Source organism: Dromiciops gliroides, chromosome 2 (genome assembly GCF_019393635.1).
Source record: "Dromiciops gliroides isolate mDroGli1 chromosome 2, mDroGli1.pri, whole genome shotgun sequence".
Lineage (NCBI taxonomy): Eukaryota > Metazoa > Chordata > Mammalia > Microbiotheria > Microbiotheriidae > Dromiciops > Dromiciops gliroides.
This window is the reverse complement of record NC_057862.1, coordinates 78,875,049-78,898,173: the sequence shown is the minus strand read 5'-3', so window position 1 is coordinate 78,898,173 and position 23,125 is coordinate 78,875,049. Positions and strand designations below refer to the sequence as shown.

Genomic DNA, 23,125 nt, shown 5'->3' with positions numbered 1-23,125 from the left:
TCAATCCCCTCATTTGACAGATCCTTGAAGAGCTGGATTGGGGTTTTTGGCAACTCCGAAGATGCCTTATATGTTAGCAAGATGCTTAGTTCCCTTTGCCTTATCTTTCTCCCACCTGGTTTTCATATCACAAGTCCTCTTTTGGGCCTCAGCCTAGGTCTGTTGAGAATTCCTTCTCTTTTGCCTTGAGCCAATGCCATTTTTTTTTCAATGTTCAAAAGGAACATTTGCATGGATCAATTCTTGGATCTACTGATAATTCCCTTTGAGCTCATCTTGCTGTGTTCTGGTAGAGCATCCAAATGTTCCTTAATGGGCCCTAATAGGGGAGCTCTGAGCATCCCAAGTCTTATTTATACCCCGCTGCTGGCTTTGATTAATTTGCTTCCACTTTCCCCATATGCATTGATCAAAATGAGTGATTTGTTTGAATCTTTAAATCCTTCAGTGTTAATTTTCTGTGGACATTCTTTCTGAAGCTTCCCTTGTTTCCAAACTAATTTGAGGAAATAAGTCCACGATGAGTCCAAGAATCTTCACTTGCATGTAGAGGCTGTCGGGCAACCATGGTGAGGCAAGAATTCAAGATGACTGCACAGTTAGCATTGGAGCGAGGAAAGCAGGCTTAATTGGACTAGAATTAAAGAATAACTTTAGAAGGCAGATGATAGTCAGAATAGAGGAATGAGGATCAGGCAACAAGGTGTTAACTAGACAGGAAGCTTAGCACCCATTAAAATCTCAGACTCTGCCTCTTTATAAGAAAAAGCACTGGTGTAGAAACATGGGTGGAGTCAATTTAGAAAAGAAGGATGAGCCAAAAAGTTGGTCTTCAAGGATCCACATCTGGACAGGAAATGAGATTTAAAAAATCAGAAGCCAGACAGACAACATTCCCCTTATTCAAGGGTGGGGCTACAGACATGCTTCTGAAGAGACCAAGAACAGATGTTACTAGAGCTTTCTCAGAATGAGGGGAAGGAAGTGGGCTCTGGTCAGAAGACTAAGGTCTCTATATCAATCTTGTAGTACTGTGGAGTGGAAAGAGCTTTGGATACTTCCCATCTTTTTATATAAATAAACTATCAAGACCTAGATGATCTTGGGCAAGCAGCTTGAATTCTCTGTCCCTCAGTTTCCTCATCTATAAAATGAAAGGATTAGATGACATCTAAGAATTTCTCTAACTCACCATTTACAATCCTTTGATTATTTTGGGGAACTCAGATATAAAGGATCCAGAGTCAAGCAACCACTTGGAGGCAGGAGTCAAAGGGTTCAAGTGACTTCCAAAGTTCAGTGTCTCTCCCTCTTCTCCCCTCCCCAACTCCAAGTCATACAACTGTTGTTGCAAGATCATATGAGATAACATACATACTCTGTAAACCTTAAAGCTCAGTATAAATGGAAGCTGATGCTTTTCCAGAGATACCATCCATTCTCACACTAAATAAAACTAAAATTCATTTGCCAATGAGTCAACAAATCTAGTTCTCCAGTCTCAGATTCTAAGACTGATTTGTAGATTTATTAATTTATAGATTTAATAACAGAAGGGATACAAGAGATAATCTAATCCAATCACCTTCATTTTACATGGTAGGAAAATTAAAGAAAGGGAGTTAAAATAGACTGTCAAAATCACAGGTTCATTCATTATAGAATTAGAGGTCTACAGCTGAAAGGGACTTTAGAGGTCATCTGGTCCAACACCTCCATTTTACAGATGAAGAAACTGAGGCCCATGTTGGTTAAGTGACTTGTTCAAGATAACACAACTAGCAAGTGGCAGTACTGGGACTGCATCCATGTTCTCTGACTCTAAATCTAGCGTTAAGGTCAAGACTGGTAAGCATCTAGTTCAAGTCCCCTAGGACTTGAATTCAGGACTTCCAATTCTAAGACCAGTGATCTTTCAACTATGCTGCTTCCACATCTTTCCATAAATCCTCCAGAGGGGACTGACCTCAAGGACTGACCACAATCCTTCCTTTAGTTCAAGGGTTATTAACTTAGGGAATCCATGAACTTTAAAAATATATATATTTTGAAAACTCTATTTCAATATAATTGGTTTCCTTTGTAAATCCATGTATTTTTATTTGATGCTTTTCAAAACATTATCCTGAAAAAAAAATCCATAGGCTTCACCAGACTGCTAGAGGGAAACAAAGAAACTCTGCTCTAATACTATCATACTGCTTGAGTAACACTATAGCACGATGTCCATCTGGTGTCTTTCCTTCTCCCTAAATGAACAAGCCATCTCGTTTTCTAGGCATTTACAAGATCAGTGGTTTCCTTCATGCTGCTTCTCATGGGCAAGCCATCACTGGCAATGTGTTAGTCTACTTAGACCCACCGTATGGCTTTCTATTGGCCTTTGGTTACTTGTCATTTTGATTCTCCTAAGATTATGATACCCCAAATCCACAGCCATATGGCATTGCTGGAACATTGGTGGCTAAAAAGATCAAGGTAACAAGAAGGCTGGGAGCATTGAAACCCCTGTAAAATTTCCCAAATAAGATATATAGACCAGTCTCCTCCTTTTACTTATTTTTAGGCCAAGCTCCCTGTCTTTCTACAGTGTTTGAGATACCTTGTAACAGAGTACTGACCCAATGAGCTTCCCGTTCAGCTGCATGTCAGACTATCATCTAGGCTATACCCATTTTTCACTTTGTTTTTCTAGTGTGGATGGCTGAGCCAATTTTCCCCCCTTATAAAAAATAGGCAAATGCATAGTCAAGCAAAACAAATTCCTACACCAGCCATGTCTGAAAATGTATGTCTTGATTTCCTCACTACTTTGGCAAGAGGTGGGCAATGCACGTCATGATGAATCCTCTGAAATAATAGTGGCTTATTGTATTTGTCAGGATTCTCAAGTCTTTCACTCAAAAACTCTCAAGTCTTTCTTTAAAATTTTTAAAATTTCTTTATAAATGTTTATAGATTGTTTTCCTGTTTCTGATGATTTCATTCTGTATCAGTTCACACAATTCTTCCCATATTTCTCTAAAGCTGTCCCTTCAGTTGTTTTTTATGGCCTATAACATTCCATTTTATTCATAGACAGTGGTTTAGCCATTGCCCTACCGATGGGTACTTTTTTAGTATCTAGTTCTTTGCCTTTATAAAAGGAGCTACTAGAAATATTTGTATATAGATGGAAACTTTCCACCTTTTTGGATTTCTTTAGAGCATTAGTCCAGTCTTTTTCAGAGTGCTATGAATTTCACTAATGAGACTCTGTGCACATTGTTAGCAAATAGAACCATTAGAAGCACACCACTGAAAGAGAATCTTCCTATCTGAATTCTATCTAGAACATCTTTGAAATAGTGGTGAGCATCTGAGGTAAGTATAGCTTTCCCTGCTTTATACCTCACTTGTCATCAATACTTAGTGGATCTTTGAACACAGTTATTTATTTGAGTCCTAGGCCTCAGGTCAGAAACACTCATTTTGGTTCAAATTTGGTCTCAGAAACTTATGAGCTGCGTGACTCTGGGAAAATCACTTTAACCTTTTTGCCTCAGTTTCCTCATCTGTAAAATGAGTTGAAGGAAATGGCAAACTACCCCAGAATCTTTGCCAAGAAAACCCCAAATGGGGTCGTGAAGAGTCAGACACAATACAAACAAATGAACAACAATAACAACGCCTCTATGATCACAGTCACGGCAGCACACGGTGTAATTTCAATTTGCGCAGGCGTGAGGAGGGCCTGTTGGGCTCCATTTTGTTCTCCTGGGGAAAATTATTTTCAAAGTCATTTGAATGATTAAACAAATTGTAGCAGTGGATGTCATGGCATAATCCTGTGCTATAAGAAGGGACGTACGTGAGAATCAAGGAAAGACTTAAATGAACTGATGAAAAAAGAAGGAAACCAAACCAGGAAAACAATACAGATAATGACTATAAAATTATAAATGGAAAGAATAATCACAAAAAAATGGAAACTGAATATTTTGAAATTATAAAGAACAAATGACCCCAAAGAAGACCTATAAGAAAATACCTTTGTAGAGGCGTGGAACATTGCTATTAATGTCAATTTTTTTTTCAATGTGTTCATCAGTTTTGTTGAACTTTCCCTCTTCTTCATTTAAAAATTCTTTTTTAAAAAAATAATGTGTGAGCAGCTAGAGGATAAAGCACTAGCCCTGGATTCAGGAGGACCTGAGTTCAAATCCGGCCTCAGACAATTGACACTTACTAGCTGTGTGACCCTGGGCAAATCACTTAACCCTCATTGCCTCTCAAAAAAACCAAACCAAAACATAAAAACAACCAAATCCAGTATCAGACACTTGACACTTACTAGCTGTGTGACCCTGGGCAAGTCACTTAACCCCCATTGCCCCCCACACACAAAAAATCCATGGCTTTCTTGGAGTGGAAATGAAAGGGGGAAGCAAAAGCAATGCAAAAACAAAAGAAAAATTTAAAAATCTATTTAAAACAGACAAGTATCAATAAACAACAGTACTAGCAGGAGCTAATATTCTCTATACTTCTGCCAGTTGTACAACCATGAAGATGTGATTTTCTGTTGAAAATCATCCATGAAGGTGCCCGCTTGTTCCCTTCATATCTTTTTTTTTTTTAATCAAAGCTACCTACCATTCATGCAGGAGCCATTTTAGAGAAGGGAAAAGAGGTCTATGAGTCAGTAGTTGGGGAGTTAATCTTGGTCACCTTTATTCGGAGGGTAGAAACACCATCAAAGTTCTTTTTCACGCCTTTGGAATTCCTTCTCTCTGTGAGACTTTGAGTGCCTTTAGGATTGCGCCACCTTCAGGACAGATTCTGTCTACATTTATAATTTGGTCAGATCTGGATACTCTTCTCAATTGTATTTTCTGAAGGATCATTGCTGCTGCCTCAATGGTGCATCACAGCCAGCAATAACAACTCTATAGGGTCCATCCAATTTCATACCTGTTTGTTGCTATCCTTCCAGTCTGATCTACAAATGCTCTCAGGTTGTCCTGGCTTAGCTGAATCTCATCTGCTTTTTTTCCCCAATGAATCAATACTACTTATGGTATTCTACCATCCCCCCCTCTGCTTCTTTGCAGATGAGCTTATACTCTAAGCTGATGTTGTTCTTGACTGCCACATCTCTTTGCTTAACAAGAAGATCAAGTATTTGTTGACTGAGGCTGATTCTAGGCTCATTCTGTCTTCTCATTGGAGCCATGATTTTGCTTTGGTTAAACTTCTCTGAAAAAAATGGGGACATTTTGACTGTTGACCAATTTTCTTTTTCTTGAAGATGAGTGGTTAATTAACTAGGGCTGCTGTCATAATCTGCAACACATTCTTGCCTTCCTTACCCCAGGATCCTCCCAGGATTTAGAACTGGAGTGGACCTTATAGGGCATCCTCTTCACTTTAGAGACAAGCAACCTGAAACCCCCCAAAGTTACATGTCTTGACCAAGGTCAGACAGATACTAACAGAGGCAACCCAAGTCCTCTGACTTCAAATCCATTCTTCTTTCCACTGTACCATACTACCTAATTTAGTATCTGTTTAGCCAATCAGTGATCTGACTATACACACCAGACTGGTTCTAAAGGATCTGAATTATTACAAGAGATAAAATCAATACTTAGACTGGGTCATTTATGGCAGTATGCTGAGAAGTCCTGGTGAAGGAAGAGCTAGGACCAAGGAATTAGAGAAAATAGAAACCAAAAGAGTCAGAGTCACAGTGGTGGTGGAGGCCAGAAAAGTAAAGAGAAAAAGAGAAAAAAGAAAAAATAGCTACTGGGAGCAAAGCAAGGTGGGAAGTTCGAATTCAATGTCAATAAAGATGTGGGAGAGCTTTAAGAGTCGGGAGGCATCACTCAAGGTAGGTTAGACAAAGAATTCGATGGATGATTTTCTGCCACCCAGTCTTCCCAGACATCTTGGATATTACTGCCAGACTGATCACCCACAATAGTTTACCCTATCATGGACCAATCCCTTGAGTCCATCTGTGCAAATATGGATCAACAGCTACTCCTGCAGCCCCATAAGTGGTCAAGGAGCCTGGATTTAAGATCAGGAAGACAGGCAGCCCTCTTGTGTCATAGGTCATTTCCCAATTTCAAGCATGGACAGGGATAGTCAAGACGCAGTAGGGGTGGGACCAGTGCTAGGTATATTAAGAGGACAACCTCACTGTTCCCCAATGTTCCACACCTATTTTTGCTCCTTAGTATCATTACTTACTATTTTAATGACTGGACTACCTTGCTAGTTCACTTCGGCACATCATGTTCTATTACTCATAGTTCTTAATCTGTTGTTTCCCATCTTGTATTTGAGTGGTTTGGTGTTTCTCCTTAAACACTGGCCCCCATATTTGCCTTACTGAAAATGTATTTTTGCTCCATGCTACCCCTACCAAGTTATTTCATGCTTATTTATTAAATTTAATGTAATTTTATATATATTATAAACCTACAGGCAGCCTTCCTCACTAGAATATAAGCTACTTGAAGTAGGAGAATGTTTCTTTTTTGTCTTTTTGTCCCCAGTTCTTAGCACAGTAGCTGTCACATAGTAGATGCTTAATAAATACTTGTTTCATTCTAACCAGACTGAGACTTCCATTGTTGTTGCCGGTCCCTAATTCCCTACTGAGAGATAGGAGGTGGCTATGTGTAGATATGACATGGCAAACTGGGAAGTCTGTTGTCTGTCTGAAGTATGTGTCTAAGATGTAACAGAGCCTATCAAGAGTCATCAGTCACTATTTTTTTTTTATTAGTTAGGCAGTTGGGGTTAAGTGACTTGCCCAGGGTCACACAGCTAGTAAGTGTTAAGTGTCTGAGGTCAGATTTGAACTCAGGTCCTCCTGACTCCAGGGCCCGTGCTCTATGCACTGCGCCACCTAGCTGCCCCCCATCAGTCACTATTGATGGCGCTAGAAGGAATCTGAAAGCATTTCTTGGGACTGGGACCTTCTGGGTAGGAAAGTGAAGACCCCTGAGCTATACAGAGGTAGTGTTTCTTGTTGAATAAGAAAAAGTAGGCAGCAGAAAGCGAAAAGATGTTCCTGGATGTGATGTTATGGAATGATACGTTTTGCATGATTACAAATGTATAACCTATATCAGATTGCTTGCTGTCTCAGAGAGGGGAGAGGAAAGGGAGGGAGGAAGAGAATTTGGAACGTAAATTTAAAAAACACAAGTGTTAAAAATTGCTGTTACATGTAATTGGAAAAACCCACAATATTGTTTAAAAAAACCTTCAAAAGAAAGAACTCAACTTCTCAACCTCGTGATTTCAATGGGGAGGATGATGGTTATGATGTATGGTAATAGAGGAACAGAGGTGCATCCATGAAGACTGAGAGGTTGGCAAGAAACTTGCCAAATATCGAAGGAACTTTAAACTCTATGGTGCAAAGAATAGAAGAGACTCTCAATGTCTGCCAGAGGAGGGCAATCAGGATGATGAATCGTCTGGAAGCCACAGCCTTGAAAAACACTTGAAGGATTAAAGCAAGGATTCCTAACTCACAGTCTGTGGACTTAAAAAATATTTTGATAACTACATTTCAACATAATTTCCCTTGTAATCTTACATATTTTATTTCAAGCCTTCATCAGCTTGTCAAAGGGGTCCATGACATAAAAAAAGGTAAAGACAAACTAGATTGGAGGGATTTTATCCTTGTAGTTCCCACTGCCCCACCCAGCCCAGCCAAGCCCTGTTCCAGAATAAGAGTCCATATTGTTCCTGATGCCTAACTATCTGGACCCTAAGGACTCTTGGCTGGAGAATAGGGGAGGCCCCCTTGAGTTACAGATCTGGCCATCTTCCAGGGAAGATTCAAGTTTCCTGACTCATCCAATTCCTTTCTTCCTCCCTCCAAAGCTGGCCCTAGAACTGATCTCTGGTCCCCAGACTCTTCATCCCTCCCAGGCCCAGTGTTCTGCTCTGTTGTTTTCCTGAGGGGTTGGGCTGCTGATGATCTGTGTGCTACCCCACCCTAAGGACCAAGCCCTGGCAAAGCAATTCTTCTATCCTCATCTGCATCCTAAATAGCTTCCCCTCCCCCCCCCCCATTTTGGCAATTGGGGTAGGATTAGAAACCTGGGGTCCTCAACAGATATGCACCCTGCCTCCTCCAAGTAATAATAAAGAAAAACCTGGCATTGCTCCAGAATGCCAGCTGGCATTCACACCAACGCACAGGTACCTACTGATCTAAGACTACTGTGTGGTAGTAGCAGCCAAACTCAGTGAAAAGCAGCTGAAGGTGTAGGTGCTTCCTGGGAGCACTGAAAGGTCACTAGATAATGTATTTCAGATCCCCCTGAAAAGTAGCAAGAAGGCATCCTACACCATCCACTTTCACTTTAAGAACTACTTCTATGCGCAGTGAAAAATGCACCTGGTTTACTTTCCGAGGGCACCATCTCCTGGGGGCTCACAGGGCTGGCACTCGGAGATTCCCTGTGTGTGGAAGACGCCCGGAGGGTCACCATTCCTTTTCCAGTGCAAATTTTGGTAGGGTCCATGTCTGGAAAGAAAGAACCCAGAAGAGAATGCTGAAAAATGCAAAACAGCAGCAGGATAGAGTTGGCTAAGAAAACGGTAACAGATTGAAAGTCAGTGGAACAAACTTACACCCCTGTGAATCCTTCAGACACTTTTACTGATGCAAATTAACCTCTGTCTCCAAATCTCTCTCTGGGAGGCATCCCCAGTGGATTTGCTGAAGGTGGGGGTTGGGTAGGGAATAGCAAAGCAAACTGGGAAATCCAAATAAATGTAGGACCCGTATGGAGAGCTAAATCAGTTTTTAAAATGTAAACATGTTTATTTTCTTGATGAAATTCATTTTAGGTCTGTGTTTTCTCTATTGAGATTGAGAAAGGACTGAATGAGATTCTTTATGCTTCATGACCATCCTTTTAATTTGGTACAGGAGGTCATGCATGAGTTGTCTAGTCTAAGAGATACCCCATCATCCTTTGATTTTTTTTTTGGGGGGGGTGGTTGGGAAAAGAAACACCTCTTAGGACCAGAGAGCCAAGATCCTGCATAAGACTAAACAGAAAAGCAGTCTCACCTGTGTGTGTCGGGGGGTGGGTGGGTGGGGGGCGTGGGGAGAAGCATCATGCTAAAGGGTGTTAATAGTTCTTCCAAATGAAGAGAATTAGTGGAGTGATGTCACTTATAAAGAAAATATCCAGAAACCCCAAGCCTTCCAAACTTGTCTAAGCACAAGACCAAACTGCCATGATCTCTTGTCTCTGTTTATTTTCATACAGCCTTAAACAGTCCCCAAACACCGTTAAGAACCCTCTGACTTGTAAAGATTTAAAACCAAGCCACAGTAAATTTGGTCTGAATTGATCATGACCTGAGGCAGACGAATTTAGAAGGCTGGGTTGATTCTGTTCAACGAGGTTGAGTTATGGTCTATTTCAGTTATCTTCGAAGCCTCCTTGTCTGTTTTGCTTCTATCCCCTTTTCTGACCCAAGATCAGAGATGGGACTGATTCATTTGCACTGAGCTGGAGTGAGGGGGCATTGACCCATCCAACTCCATTCTCCTTCCTACTCCTCAGTCAGAGAAAAGTGAGACCTGTTTCTAGTCTGCTTTTATTTTATTTATTTTTTTTTGGTGAGGCAATTGGGGTTAAGTGACTTGCTCAAGGTCACACAGCTAGTAAGTGTTAAGTGTCTGAGGCTGGATTTGAACTCAGGTCCTCCTGAATCCAGGGCCGGTGCTCTATCCACTGTGTCATCTAGCTTCCCCTCTAGTCTGCTTTTGACTCAGCAGAGTGCATTTTCTGATTTCCAAGGACAGATCTTCACACTAGATGCCCCATTCAAATGCAAGTGTAACAATTATAGTTCTTTCTCATTTAAAGAAAAAGTCAGGGTGTAGAGAGGAAAATTCAATCAATTTATAGGTTAACCAATTAGGAAATCAATTTGTTCTGCCCATTGGAATGATGTAAACTTCCTTGCAAATGTTTATGGCCTGACCACATACCCATTTCTGCACAAAGGTAAGATGTGAGAATGCTGGATGTTTTACTTTCAGCACATTTCCTGCCACTCACAATTTGGACATTCGAAGCAGGAAATCACAGTAGCTATAAGAGTAAGGCAAATGTGCTTTGGGAAATGTCTTGATGGACATGGCTATTACTTGGTACCTACAAGACACAAGTCTAGACAGTGACTAAGGCAGGCCTGGGGTGGGAGGTGGGGGTGGAGAGCCAGAGCAGCTCCTTCAGATTCAGCCCGATGCAGAAGATACTAGGAGACCCCCATCATTTTTGCACCCAGACTGGAGTTCTATGCTAATATGGGGAAAGGAGAGATGCTGGGTAGTGCTAAGTGTCAAAGCATTAGACCCACCATAGGGTTCATTTTGAACCCCTGACCCAGCCCCAAAACTGAACCACCTTCCCAAGGGTAAAGAATTTTTCATTCTCTTGGTTACTGTCAGGACTTTGCTGGCTCATGGAAATACACACACACACACACACACACACACACACACACACACTCTCTCTCTCTCTCTCTCTCTCTCTCTCTCTCTCTCTCTCTCTCTCTCTCTCTCTCTCTCTCTCTCAAATACCCTTACATGTAGAACAAAATTGAAGGGAATAAGAGACAGAATGACAGAGAAAAGGAGAAAAAGAAGAGATCATCTTCAGCATGCAAAGAAGAAAGTGAAGATTAAGCCTAAAAGTGTCTTTTAACAGATTAAGAATGAAAAACATACAAGATCTAGAGGAGGGTTAAGGTGGGGAGGGGAGTTTGGGGAAGAAACCAAACCATCATGCCCAGAGAGAGGAGAGATACCTGTAGGGAGGACTAGGCCAGAAGAGTTTGTCACTTTCTTCACAGGAATTATTTTAACAGCAGAAATAGAGCGTGCACGTAAAGGGTCGTCAGTAGCTGAAAACACAAAAGGGCAAATGGTGCACCCAAAAGAACATTTGGGAAACATTCAGGCACTTGAGGAAATCAGCAATGACAATAGGAGGAAGCTGCACACACACACACACACACACACACACACACACACACAGAACAATCCTCAGAGCAGGAGATGCAACAAGTAAAAATAACTCCTTTTCCCTGGTGATCCCTTGCACCAAATCTGGGGAATCTTCCATACAATATTCACCCAAATGCAGGAAGCTCCCAGTGCAACGGACAGCAGGAAGGTGATGGACTACAGAATCTTGGCCAATGAGAGGGGAATGCATTCGTGCCCTAGAATATGGCGCCCTACTGGAGAAGGCCTGGCGACTCCTCCACATCTGTGATGTCCATGCACCCTACAACCAGCCCAGTTTGGGCTGCTTGTAACTGCTTCCTTATGCTACCGAGTCTCCTCCAAATAGCCCTTCCCCTTTCCTATCCAGCCTCCATATAACTATCAAATTGGTACTGCTAACTCACTCACTGGCTGATTGATATTGCTAATTGATAATGGCATTCATCTGATCATGCCATTCCTCTGCTCAGGAAGCTGCTTCTTTTTTTTTTTTTTTGTGGGGCAATGGGGGTTAAGTGACTTGCCCAGGGTCACACAGCTAGTAAGTCTCAAGTGTCTGAGGCCAGATTTGAACTCAGGTACTGCTGAATCCAGGGCCAGTGCTTTATCTACTGTGCCACCTACCTGCCCCTGCTCAGGAAGCTTCAATGGCTCCCTCTTGTCTTGGGGAACAAATATAAATGTCTGTTTGGCCTTTAAGGCCCTTCACCATCTTTCCAGGCTGATTAGATATGACTTCCCAATCATATGCCCTCTACTCTAGCCCATCTGGCCCACTTGTTTTTCCCGTCCACAAGTCTCCATTTCCCAACTCCGTGCCTTTGACTAGAATACTTTCCCCCTTCCCCTATCTCCATTTAAGGTTCAGCTCCTGAAAGAGGGTTTCCCTGATGGCCCCCCGTTGTTACGGTCTCTCCTCTCTGAAATAAAATTTGGGTCTTTTTTGGACCTATAGTATGGTGATCTGTTTACGTGGTGTGCCTCATTGCTCACCCCCCATGGAAAGTAAGCTTTTGGTAGGCAAGGGTGATTTTTTGGTCTCTATATGTCCAAAGCCAAGCAGAGTGCCTGGTACATAGTAGGTGTTCAGTAAACACTTGAACTGGAGAGGGAGGTCCAGAAGGAAATGCTTTGGACAAGTGTGCCTGGGAAGACTGGAAGGGGAAAGAGAGAGTCCAGGGTCCATCTCCCTACTGTTACTTCAACCACCACCACTCCCAACCCCGCTGGCCCATGTAAGTTTTCCCTTGTGATCTTCTCTCTGCTCTGATACTCTACATCCGAGCCTCATAATGAAAATCAGAATACTTACTTAGACCCTACATCTTCTGGGGGAGAGGACTATGACTTCTTTAAATCTCTTCATTTCTATTCAAGGATTTTCAAGCACCTAATCTTTGATTCCTAACATATACAGACTAGAAGGACCCCAAGAATGGGCCAATAGCAGAACACATGAAAGCCTCTCATGATCAACTGGGACACAAATTGAGGGGGGCAGGTACATTTGTCTATCAAGTCTGTTAAAAACCTCATATGCAAGAAGCTATGGATTTATAGTATTTCTTGAGTCCATCCCCAACTCTCCACTGTTACCTCATTAAAGGCCGCTCTCACCCCTAAATCCTTCATTCAATGCTAAACCCAGTTAAGGGGGCATCCCTGCTGCCTCTTTCTCTTGTTGCAGCCAACAGAGAGATTTGGAAACTGATCTGTTTATGTTTCCAACCCATCATCCAACCAGGGGGGTTCAATTTTCTTACCACACTACACAGCACCATTAGGCAGAGGGGAATGAGTGGGAAAGGGCTGGAGAAGGGCAGACTCAGAATTGAGGGTAGGGGCTGTCTTTTGTCTTCCTCTATAGCCTCAGAACTTAGCATAGTGCCTAGGACACAATAAGTACTTAACAAATGTGGGTTGACTGATTGTTAACTAATAATCAACAATAATTTATTAAATCATAACTATTGACATAATTAATAATTATTATTTAATAAGATGATAATGATTCTGCTAAATTGGATGTGAGGAACAGGAGAGGGGAAGCTCATGGTTAACCCACCAGCAGCTTATATCCGATATTAGAGTTGGCCCCTGCAGGTGACACAGCTTTGAGCATCAGTATCTTACCTGTGCCTTTCTATCCCAAGCCTCCCAACCAGAGATTGCTCTGACCTGGGAAATAGTGTTCCCCTCTTCTTACCCTATGCCTGCCTAGCCCCATCTGGGTCCCCGGGGCTCCCAAGTGAGCTCTAGTGAGGAAAAGATGAACTATCTTTTCTCTCCCCTCCCCACCCTGCCCATGGCTATACTGGAAGTGAGCTGGCAAGATCTCTGATCTCTCTCTCTCTCTCTCTCTCTCTCTCTCTCTCTCTCTCTCTCTCTCTCTCTCTCTCTCTGTCTCTCTCTCTCTCTGTCTCTCTCTCTCTGTCTCTCTGTCTCTCTGTCTCTGTCTCTCTCTGTCTCTGTCTCTCTCTCTCTCTCTCTCTCTCTCTCACACACACACACACACACACACACACACACAGAGTTTAAAGCTATTGTCATCGCTGCTCCCTGTAGGCTTCTTCCTCTACTTTGAGACATCCCTTCCCTGGCTCCTCCTTCTACATCCGCTCCGTGAGCTTCCCAGCTCTGACCTCCTCTACCTTGGCTCAAAACCCCAGGGATATCATTCCTAACACCCAGTGTAAATGAGAGCAACAGCAGGGCCAAGCTTTAGCCCCAAACACCTCATCCCCATCCCTGCCCCTCAGGCCAAACTACCTCCTAGCCCCACAAGGACAATTCATAACAACCCCAAACAAAAGCAACCCACATCAAACTTTCCTGAACTGCTTTTTTGTTTGTTTGTTTTGTTTTGTTTTTTCAGGGCAATGAGGGTTAAGTGACTTACTCAGGTTCACACAACTAGTAAGTGTCAAGTGTCTGAGGCCAGATTTGAACTCAGGTCCTCCTGAATCCAGGGCCAGTGCTTTATGCACTGAGCCACCTAGCTGTCCCCCGCACTGCTTTTTGAATGTCTGCGTTTTGATTATTTTTAAAAGGGGTCTAATCTACATTCATCTATGTAGTTCTTACTATCACTGTGCTGGCTCAGGGAAGACTTGAATGCTCTGTTGTTAATGTTTATGGGGTTTTATCACAAAGATACACAAGTAAGGAATGCAGTGATTATCCTGCTAAACAGCATTCTCATACGTGATTGATTAACTTACTTTTTCAAAGAATCAAAAAGGAGTGTAATGTGTTTGATGATAAAACTATACTGAATGTAATTTAACTTTGTTCAATGACTCAGGTTCCTACCAATTAATTATAAATACCAATCATCATTAATCAAGTCACTAAGTCATTGTGTGCCCTTAAGTAAAGAGTCTCTAGCCTCAATTTCCTTACTTGTTTGTTTTTTTTTTTTTTGTTTGTTTGTTTTTTTTTGGTGAGGCATTCAGGGTTAAGTGACTTGCCCAGGGTCACACAGCTAGTAAGTGTTAGGTGTCTGAGACCAGATTTGAACTCAGGTCCTCCTGAATCCAGGGCTGGTGCTCTATCCACTGCGCCACCTAGCTGCCCCTCCTTACTTGTTAATAAGGAAGATGAGCTAGCTTAATTCCATGAGCTCTAATGTTCCTTTCAACTGTCATATTTTATATTTCTATTGTGAATGTAAAGGAAATGCCTCTTAATAGAGATTTGTGGTTGGTGCCTTTTTAAAAAAAATGACAAAACAAACCACATCTCCCTTATTTAACCATAGTTCCTTAAGGTATCTTTTTTTTTTTTTTTGGCCAGGCAATGAGGGTTAAGTGACTTGCCCAGGGTCACACAGCTAGTAAGTGTCAAGTGTCTGAGGTCATATTTGAACTCAGGTCCTCTTGAATTCAGGGCCGGTGCTTTATCCACTGTGCCACCTAGCTGCCCCTTAGGTATATTTTTTGAGAAAGGGATATATATTAACATTTTAACTTCAAAGTTGAAGAAAATGACTCAGAGACACAATATTAAATAACCCATCCAAAGTCTTTTTCAGCCAGTGATGGAACTCAGTCTTTTGATTCCTAGCCTGTGTGGGCATAATTCATTTTAATCACTAGGCTAAAAGCATTAGCCAAAACCATGAGGTGAGAAACTCCTCATCACTGTGGAGACATTGGACTGGAAGCTTCAAGACTACACAGTACTTATGTGATCTTGGACCCCTCAGCTTCCTCAGCTGTAAAATGGGAGAGTTGGACAAGATGACTTCCAAAGTCCCTTCCAACTTTAATCCAATGGTCCTATAGATCATTTGTTGGGATGGTGTAGAGAAGTTGCATTCTCTGAGGAGGGGATTGGACTATATTACTTTTAGCTTCTTTGACAAATGGAATATTCTGTGATTTATGATAGAACAATTAGTGGCAGAATACAAAAAAATCCTACACCTGGAAGTTGGAAATCTGGATTCAAATCCAGGTTCAGTCACTTCTAAGCTGTGTAACCCAGAGGAAGTCACTACATTTCTCTACATCTCAGTTTTCTCATTTGTAAAATAAACAGGGTAGACTAGATGACCTCTAAGGTCACTTCCAGCTCTCTCACTTAGGGTTTAGGTGAGACAGTAAGAAACTTTAAAGACATTTTAGAAGACCACCGAGGGAAATAATGAACCAGGCTCTTGGGGGACCACTTAGTAGACTGAGAATCAGAATACCTAAGTTTATTCTCATCTTTGCCACTAGCTTGCTGGTATGACCTTGGAGGCAAGTCGTTTTCCTGTTCTGTGCCTCAGTTTCTTTAAATGTAAAATAAAGGAATCTGTCTAAATTCCTTTCAAAATTCAAAAGTCTCTTCTAGTCTTAACCATAAATCACAAATACCCCTTTGATAAGTATTTTCCTATGCCATGCCCAGAATGGTAGGTCTTGGTTCTCATCACTCGCCCTACCTTTTTCTTGGCCATTACTGGTTGAGCTTAGCCCGTTTACCACTGTTTTGGAAATATCGACTTCACACTCTGAAAAAAAAAAAAAAAGAACAAAAGAGAAGACAAGAGAGTTCAGAGAAGATGACTAATAGCACATTCAGTTCAATCTGCAAACCACTCCTATGTCCCCCCAGACTGTGTTTATCAAGCTTGGAATTACTATCCATGGAGCACTGACTGTGCATCCTGGAACTGTGAATAACCCAATAACAATCCAGTGGTAAACGTATGTGTTGAGGGGGAGGAGGAGAGGGAGATACATGGACGTGAATGGAATAAGCTGGCCTCTCATCCATATAGACCTGCAGCCTCCTTCCTACCCTTTAAAAAATCTGTTGAAATATTATGAGGAATATTAAACCAAACAATCCTTTGGTGATATCAGACCCTAAGACCAAGCATTTTGGGGTGGGGATGGGAGATTGTTCAACAAGATATAGAAATAATAATAGTTCATATTTACATAACATTTCCCAGTTTATAAATGCCTTTCCTCACAATAACCGTGAAGCGCTTTGAAAGTAACATGCTGAGTTTATTATGTAATTTTTAAAAAGCAAGCTGTGTAGTTTTCTATACAATCCTATTGTTTTTCTGTTCTTTGTTTATGGAAATACTCCCTTTTTGTGTATATTTGAGAAAAGAATAAAAAAACCAATTTAAACAATAACCCAGGGGAGGGAGGTATGTAAGTAATATTCTAATTTTACAGATGAGAGGCTCTGATACCCACCTGATGTCAGTCACATGGCTAGTAAGGAGAGGAACCAAGCACTCAAACTTTTGTTCCCAGACATCTAGTGTACTCTCTAGTAGAATAGAAGCTACTCGAGAGGAGGATCTGTTGTTTTTCTTTTAAAAATTTTGTTTCTCTATCCCTACTACCTAGTACAAAGTACACAGTAGATTGATGCAACTGGAGTCAGAAGAACCCAGGTTCAAATCCCGCCTTGGACACTTACCTGTGTAATATCAAACAAATCTATTACCTTCCTACATCCCATTACCCCATCTGTAAATGAGGCGGTTGGACCCTTCCAACTTAAGGACTAGGATCCCCAGATCCTCCTGTAGCAAAGTGAAGTAGAGGATAGAGAACTGGGTCTTGGAGAGAAAATAACCTGAGTTCAAGTCCTCCTGCCTGTGATACATACTGACTGAGTGAGTGACTGTGGGAAAATTACTTAACTTCTCAGTGACCCAGACAAGTCTCTGAGACTGTAAATTATAGAGCAAATGTGGAGCTGCTTTTTTGGTAGAGGAAGTTTCCTATATTAATTAAATTATAGACATAGACATACATAAATACTGAATGACACAGAAGTTCCACTATGCTACAGGCTCTTAGGACCATGAAGATGACCCCCCTTTTTTTGGGAAGGGGTGAGGGGTTAGGGAAGGGGTTGGATATGATATTGTAAGAAGAAAAAAATTTGAGAATTATTGTCAGAGTAGAAATCCAGCATCCCTACCCCGCTCTCCAATGGCGGGACTCCTAGCCTTCTCCTCCCCACCCCACCCCCTACCTCCAGTCCATCCTTTCTCCCCTTTTCTAACTAGGAAAGTACACTTTGGAATCACTGTGATGACTGCTGCCAAATTAGCCGAAGCGTAATCTCTGGATGCCCCTCCAGGACTGGGGTACTGCTTCTATAATCAATTTTCCATTTCTCAGATACCCACCACCATTATGTCCATTACCCCTGTACCTTCCCTATGGCACACTTGTCGTGGAAAGCTCCTAAGCCTTGTGATAAAGCTGATGGTCTGAGGCCAAGATGACTAAATCTATTGTCTTCAAATCAAATAGATTCATCTTCACAGCCTGAACAAAAAATGTACCACATACCATCCTTTATACATACCAGCATTTCTAACTGCAGCCCTCCTTGAAACCATTGGTATTTTGTACAACTCTCCTCTTTCACTTTGCATCTTAGGAAGATGTCAAACTGGGAGTATATCCAAGGCACATTCCATCACTGGGGATGAAGGGGAAGATATACTTCCTTTTAAGCATCCCTTTAACCAATATACCCAAAACAACTATGGGCCCATCTACTTGGGTTGGAAATAAGAAACAGTTTCATGGGCCTTAGAGGAGTATAATGATAATAATTGACATTTACGTAGCACTTTAAGGTTTGCAAAATGTTTTATACACATTATTGCCCCAGAATTCCAAAACAATTATGGGGTAAGTATTATATGGCTATTATAATATAGATGAGGACAATGAGACTGAGAAAGGCTAATTATCCCAAGGAATACACAATTAGTGAGCAAAAGGAGGCAGCATTCAAATCCAAGCCTTTCTGACTCCAAGTCCAGTGCTCTATTTGCAATACTGTGTAGCCACTCTACTTTGCAAGAAGAAGCAGAAGGTACCAATCAGACTTACCAGAGCTCATGGTGGCAGAGGGGCTGGTTTTCAGCCAGGCACTGGTTTTCTCTCTGTGAAAAGAAACAAACAACTTGTTTGACTTTGATGAATAAAATAGACTTCAGGTAGAGTCTAGAGAATATAGAATCTTAAAATTTAGAAGAGACCTCACAGATTATTTTTTAAGTAAATTGGTTGTTGTCTTTCAATCTTAAAGAGGACCAAAATGACATCACTATGTTGGGGTCTTGTACAATGTGTTTGACTGTGGCCGATTAGACCAATATAAACTTGGAAGATTTACTACAGGTTAAGCACAAATAGACTTCAGGAAGAAGCTGGAGAATATAGAATCTTAAAATTTAGAAGAGACCTCACAGATTATTTTATTTTATTTTATTTTTTAATTAATAAAGTATTTTATTTTTTCCCGTTACATGTAAAGATAGTTCTCAACCTTTGTTTATACAAGCTTTACAATTTCAGATTTTTCTCCCTCCCTCCCCTCTCTCCCCCCTCCCCTAGATAGCAGGTAATCTGATATAGGTTTTATATATATATATAAAATGAACTGCGGAGTATAGATGCTAAATGAACCATACTATTTCTTTTGTTTTTGATGCTGTTGTTTTTTTTCTATTTTGAGGTTTTCCATCATTGCTCTGATTTTTTTTCTCTTATAACATGACTAATGCAGAAATAGGATTATATATATATATATGTATATATACACACATAATAACATTAATCCTATTTCTGCATTAGTCATGTTATAAGAGAAAAAAAATCAGAGCAATGATGGAAAACCTCAAAATAGAAAAAAAACAACAGCATCAAAAACAAAAGAAATAGTATGGTTCATTTAGCATCTATACTCCGCAGTTCATTTTTTTTTCTTGGATTTGGAGATCCTCTTCCATCACAAGTTCCCTGGAACTCTTCTGTGCCATTGCATTGGTGAGAAGAATATAGTCCATCACAGTAGAGCAACACTCAATGTTGATGTTACTGTGTACAATGTTCTTCTAGTTCTGCTCATCTCACTCATCATCAGCCCACGCAAGACCCTCCAGATTTCTCTGAACTCCTCCTGCTCATCGTTTCTTATAGCACAATAGTATTCCATTGTATTCATATACCACAACTTGTCCAGCCATTCCCCAATTGATGGGCACCCCCTCAACTTCCAATTCTTTGCCACCACGTAAAGAGCAGCTATAAATACCTTTGTACATGTGGGTCCCTTTCCCCCTTCCATGATCTCTTTGGGAAAAAGACCCAAAAGTGGTATTGCTGGGTCAAAGGGTATGCACAGCTTTATCGCCCTTTGGGCATAATTCCAAATTGCTCTCCAGAATGGTTGGATCAGTTCACAGCTCCACCAACAATGGATTAGTGTTCCAATTTTCCCACAGCTTCTCCAACATTTATTATTTTCCCTTTTTGTCATTTTAGCCAATCTGATAGGTGTCAGGTGGTACCTCAGAGTTGTTTTTATTTGCATCTCTCTAATCATTAGAGATTTAGAGCATTTTTTCATATGGGAATAGATAGCTTTGGTTTCTTCATCAGAAAACTGCCTGTTCATATCCTTTGACCATTTCTCAATTGGGGAATGACTTGGGTTCTTATAAATTTGATTTAGTTCCCTATATATTTTAGAGATGAGGCCTTTATCAGAAGTACTGGCCTCAAAAATTGTTTCCCAGCTTTCTGCCTCCCTTCTAATTTTGGATGCATTGCTTCTATTTGTACAAAAATTTTTTAATTTAATTTAATTTAATGTAATCAAAATCATCCACTTTGCATTTTATAATATACTCTATCTCTTGTTTGGTCAAAAACTGTTTTCCTTTCCAAAGATCTGATAGGTACACTATTCCTTTCTCTCCTAATTTACCTATGGTATCACCTCTTATGTCTAAATCGTGTATCCATTTTGACCTTATTTTAGTATAAGGACAGATTATTTTTTTAAGTAAATACAACCTTAAAAATAGCTAATCTAGTCTGCTATCCTCTTCTACTTTATGAGTGAGTTCATCCCATTCACATTCACAATTATGACTGCTAAGTGTGTATTTCACTACATTGTATTATTTTATACTTTTCCTTCTCTTTGTTTCTCATCCCCTCTTTAAGAATTTGCTTTGCTTCTAATGAATGCTTCCCTTAATGTGCCCTTCCTCTTATCTCCCCCTTTCCCTTCTCTTCTTTCCTTCCTGTTTCTTGGTTGAATGAAACGTATAATTCTCTCCTTTGACTAGTTCATATGAGAGTACATTTCAAAGATCACTTACTCCCTCCATCCTTTCCTCCTGGTTTGTATAGGCTCTTATGTGCATACCTCAATTTTGTGAGATAATTTTCCCCATCTTTCCTTTTCTTTCCCCACACTCATTGTATTCCTCTACCCTTCCGATTTCATTCTTATTTTAAGATCATCAGAACATAACAAAATAATTTCCAGACCCTCTAAGTAGATTCCTTCTATGACCTGATATTTGATAATGATAGAGTTCTGAAGAAATGTATGTCATATCCTCATATTAGAATGTAAACAGTTTCTGTTGTTTAGTCCCTTTTGATGCTTCTCTTGACTCCTGTGTTTGTATGTTACATATTCTTTTCATCCCTGATCTTTTCATTAATAATGCTTAGAAGTGCTCTATTTTACTAAAAAACAAAAAACAAAAAACAACCCTCTTTCTCTTGTAGGATTATGCTCAGTTTTTCTGGGTAAATTATCTTCGGTTGTAAGCCTGACTCTTTTGCCTTCTGGATTATGGTATTCCAAACTCTCCATGCCATCTTGTATGATCCTGGTTTTGGTTCCACAGTGCTGGAATTCTTTCTGTTGAGCTGCTTTCAGATTTGTTTTAAACCTGAAATTTTTGGATTTTGGCTATGTATTCCTGGGAAGTTTCATTTGGGGGTTTCTTTCAGGAGGAGATGTGGATTCTATTTCTACTTTTCTCTCTGGTTCTAAGAAATCTGGGCAATTTTCTTTTATGACTTTTTAAAAAAGACAGCTCTTTTTCATGGTCCTTGCATTCAAGTTGTTCAGTGATTGTTGTTGTTGTTGTTGTTGTTTTGCAAGGCAGTGGGGGTTAAGTGACTTGCCCAGGGTCATACAGCTAGTAAATGTCAAGTGTCTGAGGCCAGATTTGAACCCAGGTACTCCTGAATCCAGGGCTGGTGCTTTATCCACTGCACCACCTAGCTGCCCCCTGTTCAATGATTCTTAAATTATCTCTCTTCAATCTGTTTTCTAGGTCCATTTTTACTATGAGATATCTAACATTTTCTTCTAGGCAGCTAAGTGGCACAAGTGGATAGAGGCTAGGATCGAGTCAGGAAGACTTGAGTTTAACTCCAGCTTCAGATGCTCTTCAGGGCAAATCACTCAACTTCTATCTGCCTCAGTTTCCTTGACTGTAAAATGGGAATAATAGCACCCGTCTCACAAGGTTTTTGTGAGAATAGAATGAGGTATTTGTAAAATGCTTGGCACTTAGTACTGACACATGATAGGTACTTAATAAATGTTTATTCCCTCCACCCTTTTCCCTTCTTTTTCTATTTAAAAAAATCTTTTGACTTAGTTTCAATATTGATTGTTGTCTCATCAGACTATTAGCTTCAATTTGGTCAATTTTAATTTTCAGGGTTTGTGTGTGTGTGTGTGTGTGTATGTGTGTATTTTTCCCCTTGGTTTTATATCTCTTATTCTAAGCTTCTAAATCTCCTTTCAAATCTTTCTTTCATAATTTTCATTTTTTCCTTCTAGGACTTTCATTTGGTTTTTAAAATAATTTTTAGTTCTTTTTAAATAATCTCATACTTCATCTTTTTCTAGTAATTCTGATTAGACTTGTGTCCAAAGCCCTGTTTTACTTTGAGGCTTTGTAGAGATTTTGGAGCTTTTCTCTTCTCAGTTTTGTGTCTTGGCCTTCCCTGTTACCATAATATCTCCTTATGGTAGAATTCTTTCTTTGACCATTCTTTCAGACTACTTCTTCACTTGGTGTTAGGTTTGGACTCTACACACTTCTGGGAGAAATATATCGACTGGGGGCCTATAATCTTTTAGTCCCAACAAAGTGGTCTAACCCCTGAGCACAAGTCCCGTCTTCAATCTGCCCTGGATCTGTAATCCAGAACTGGGTAGCTAATGACAGAGTTTTCCAGTTGGTGCCTGTTTCTGTACTTAGCAAAAGGCTGAGGTGTTTTGGTATGGGTCTGAGACCTTGTCTTGCCCCAGTACTTAGCCTCATCCTCTTTCAGTGCTTATATATTGGAATGGTCTGTGTGGCACACTTGTAGCCAGACTCAGTGCCCAGTGTCTACAGACCTCTCCATTTCCCTATGGCAACCTAAACTGGGGAAAAAAACTCACTTTGATTTTTTTTCTTGGATTTCCTGATCAGGAATAGACTTGATATATTTTCTAGATCTTTGTGGAGATGTGTTAGAAGAGTTGTGCAATACTTCTTCCTTCTGCTCCACCATCTTGGCTCTACTACAATGGTTCAGTTTACTAGTAAATTCAACTAACCCAAATATATCACTGCCTGAGCATCTTGGGTAATCACAGTTTGATTGTGCTCAAGTCAGACCTGCATCTCTTATTCGGGTTTCTCTGCAACATTGCAAGATTCCCAAAGGATACTCATTAACAGAAATGGATGCCATGAGGCAACTTTTGTCCAAAGGGGACAGT

The 23,125-nt window shown here is 40.6% G+C and overlaps 1 protein-coding gene across 41 annotated transcripts in view; it reads right to left on the bottom strand.

Moving 5' to 3' along the window:
- SORBS1 (sorbin and SH3 domain containing 1) overlaps positions 1 to 23,125 on the bottom strand; it is a 306,573-nt gene that overhangs the window by 127,970 nt on the left and 155,478 nt on the right. For 23 of the 41 annotated variants that reach the window (XM_043988522.1, XM_043988526.1, XM_043988527.1 and 20 more), the window contains 4 exons: positions 18,421 to 18,473; positions 15,981 to 16,049; positions 10,849 to 10,944; positions 8,414 to 8,542 (listed from right to left, as the gene is read on the bottom strand). In XM_043988522.1, the coding sequence (XP_043844457.1) occupies positions 8,414 to 8,542; positions 10,849 to 10,944; positions 15,981 to 16,049; positions 18,421 to 18,430 (304 nt within the window). In that variant the 5' untranslated portion in view covers positions 18,431 to 18,473. The remainder of the gene's footprint in view (positions 1 to 8,413; positions 8,543 to 10,848; positions 10,945 to 15,980; positions 16,050 to 18,420; positions 18,474 to 23,125) is intronic. The other 18 variants (XM_043988536.1, XM_043988528.1, XM_043988532.1 and 15 more) reach the window with 1 other exon arrangement.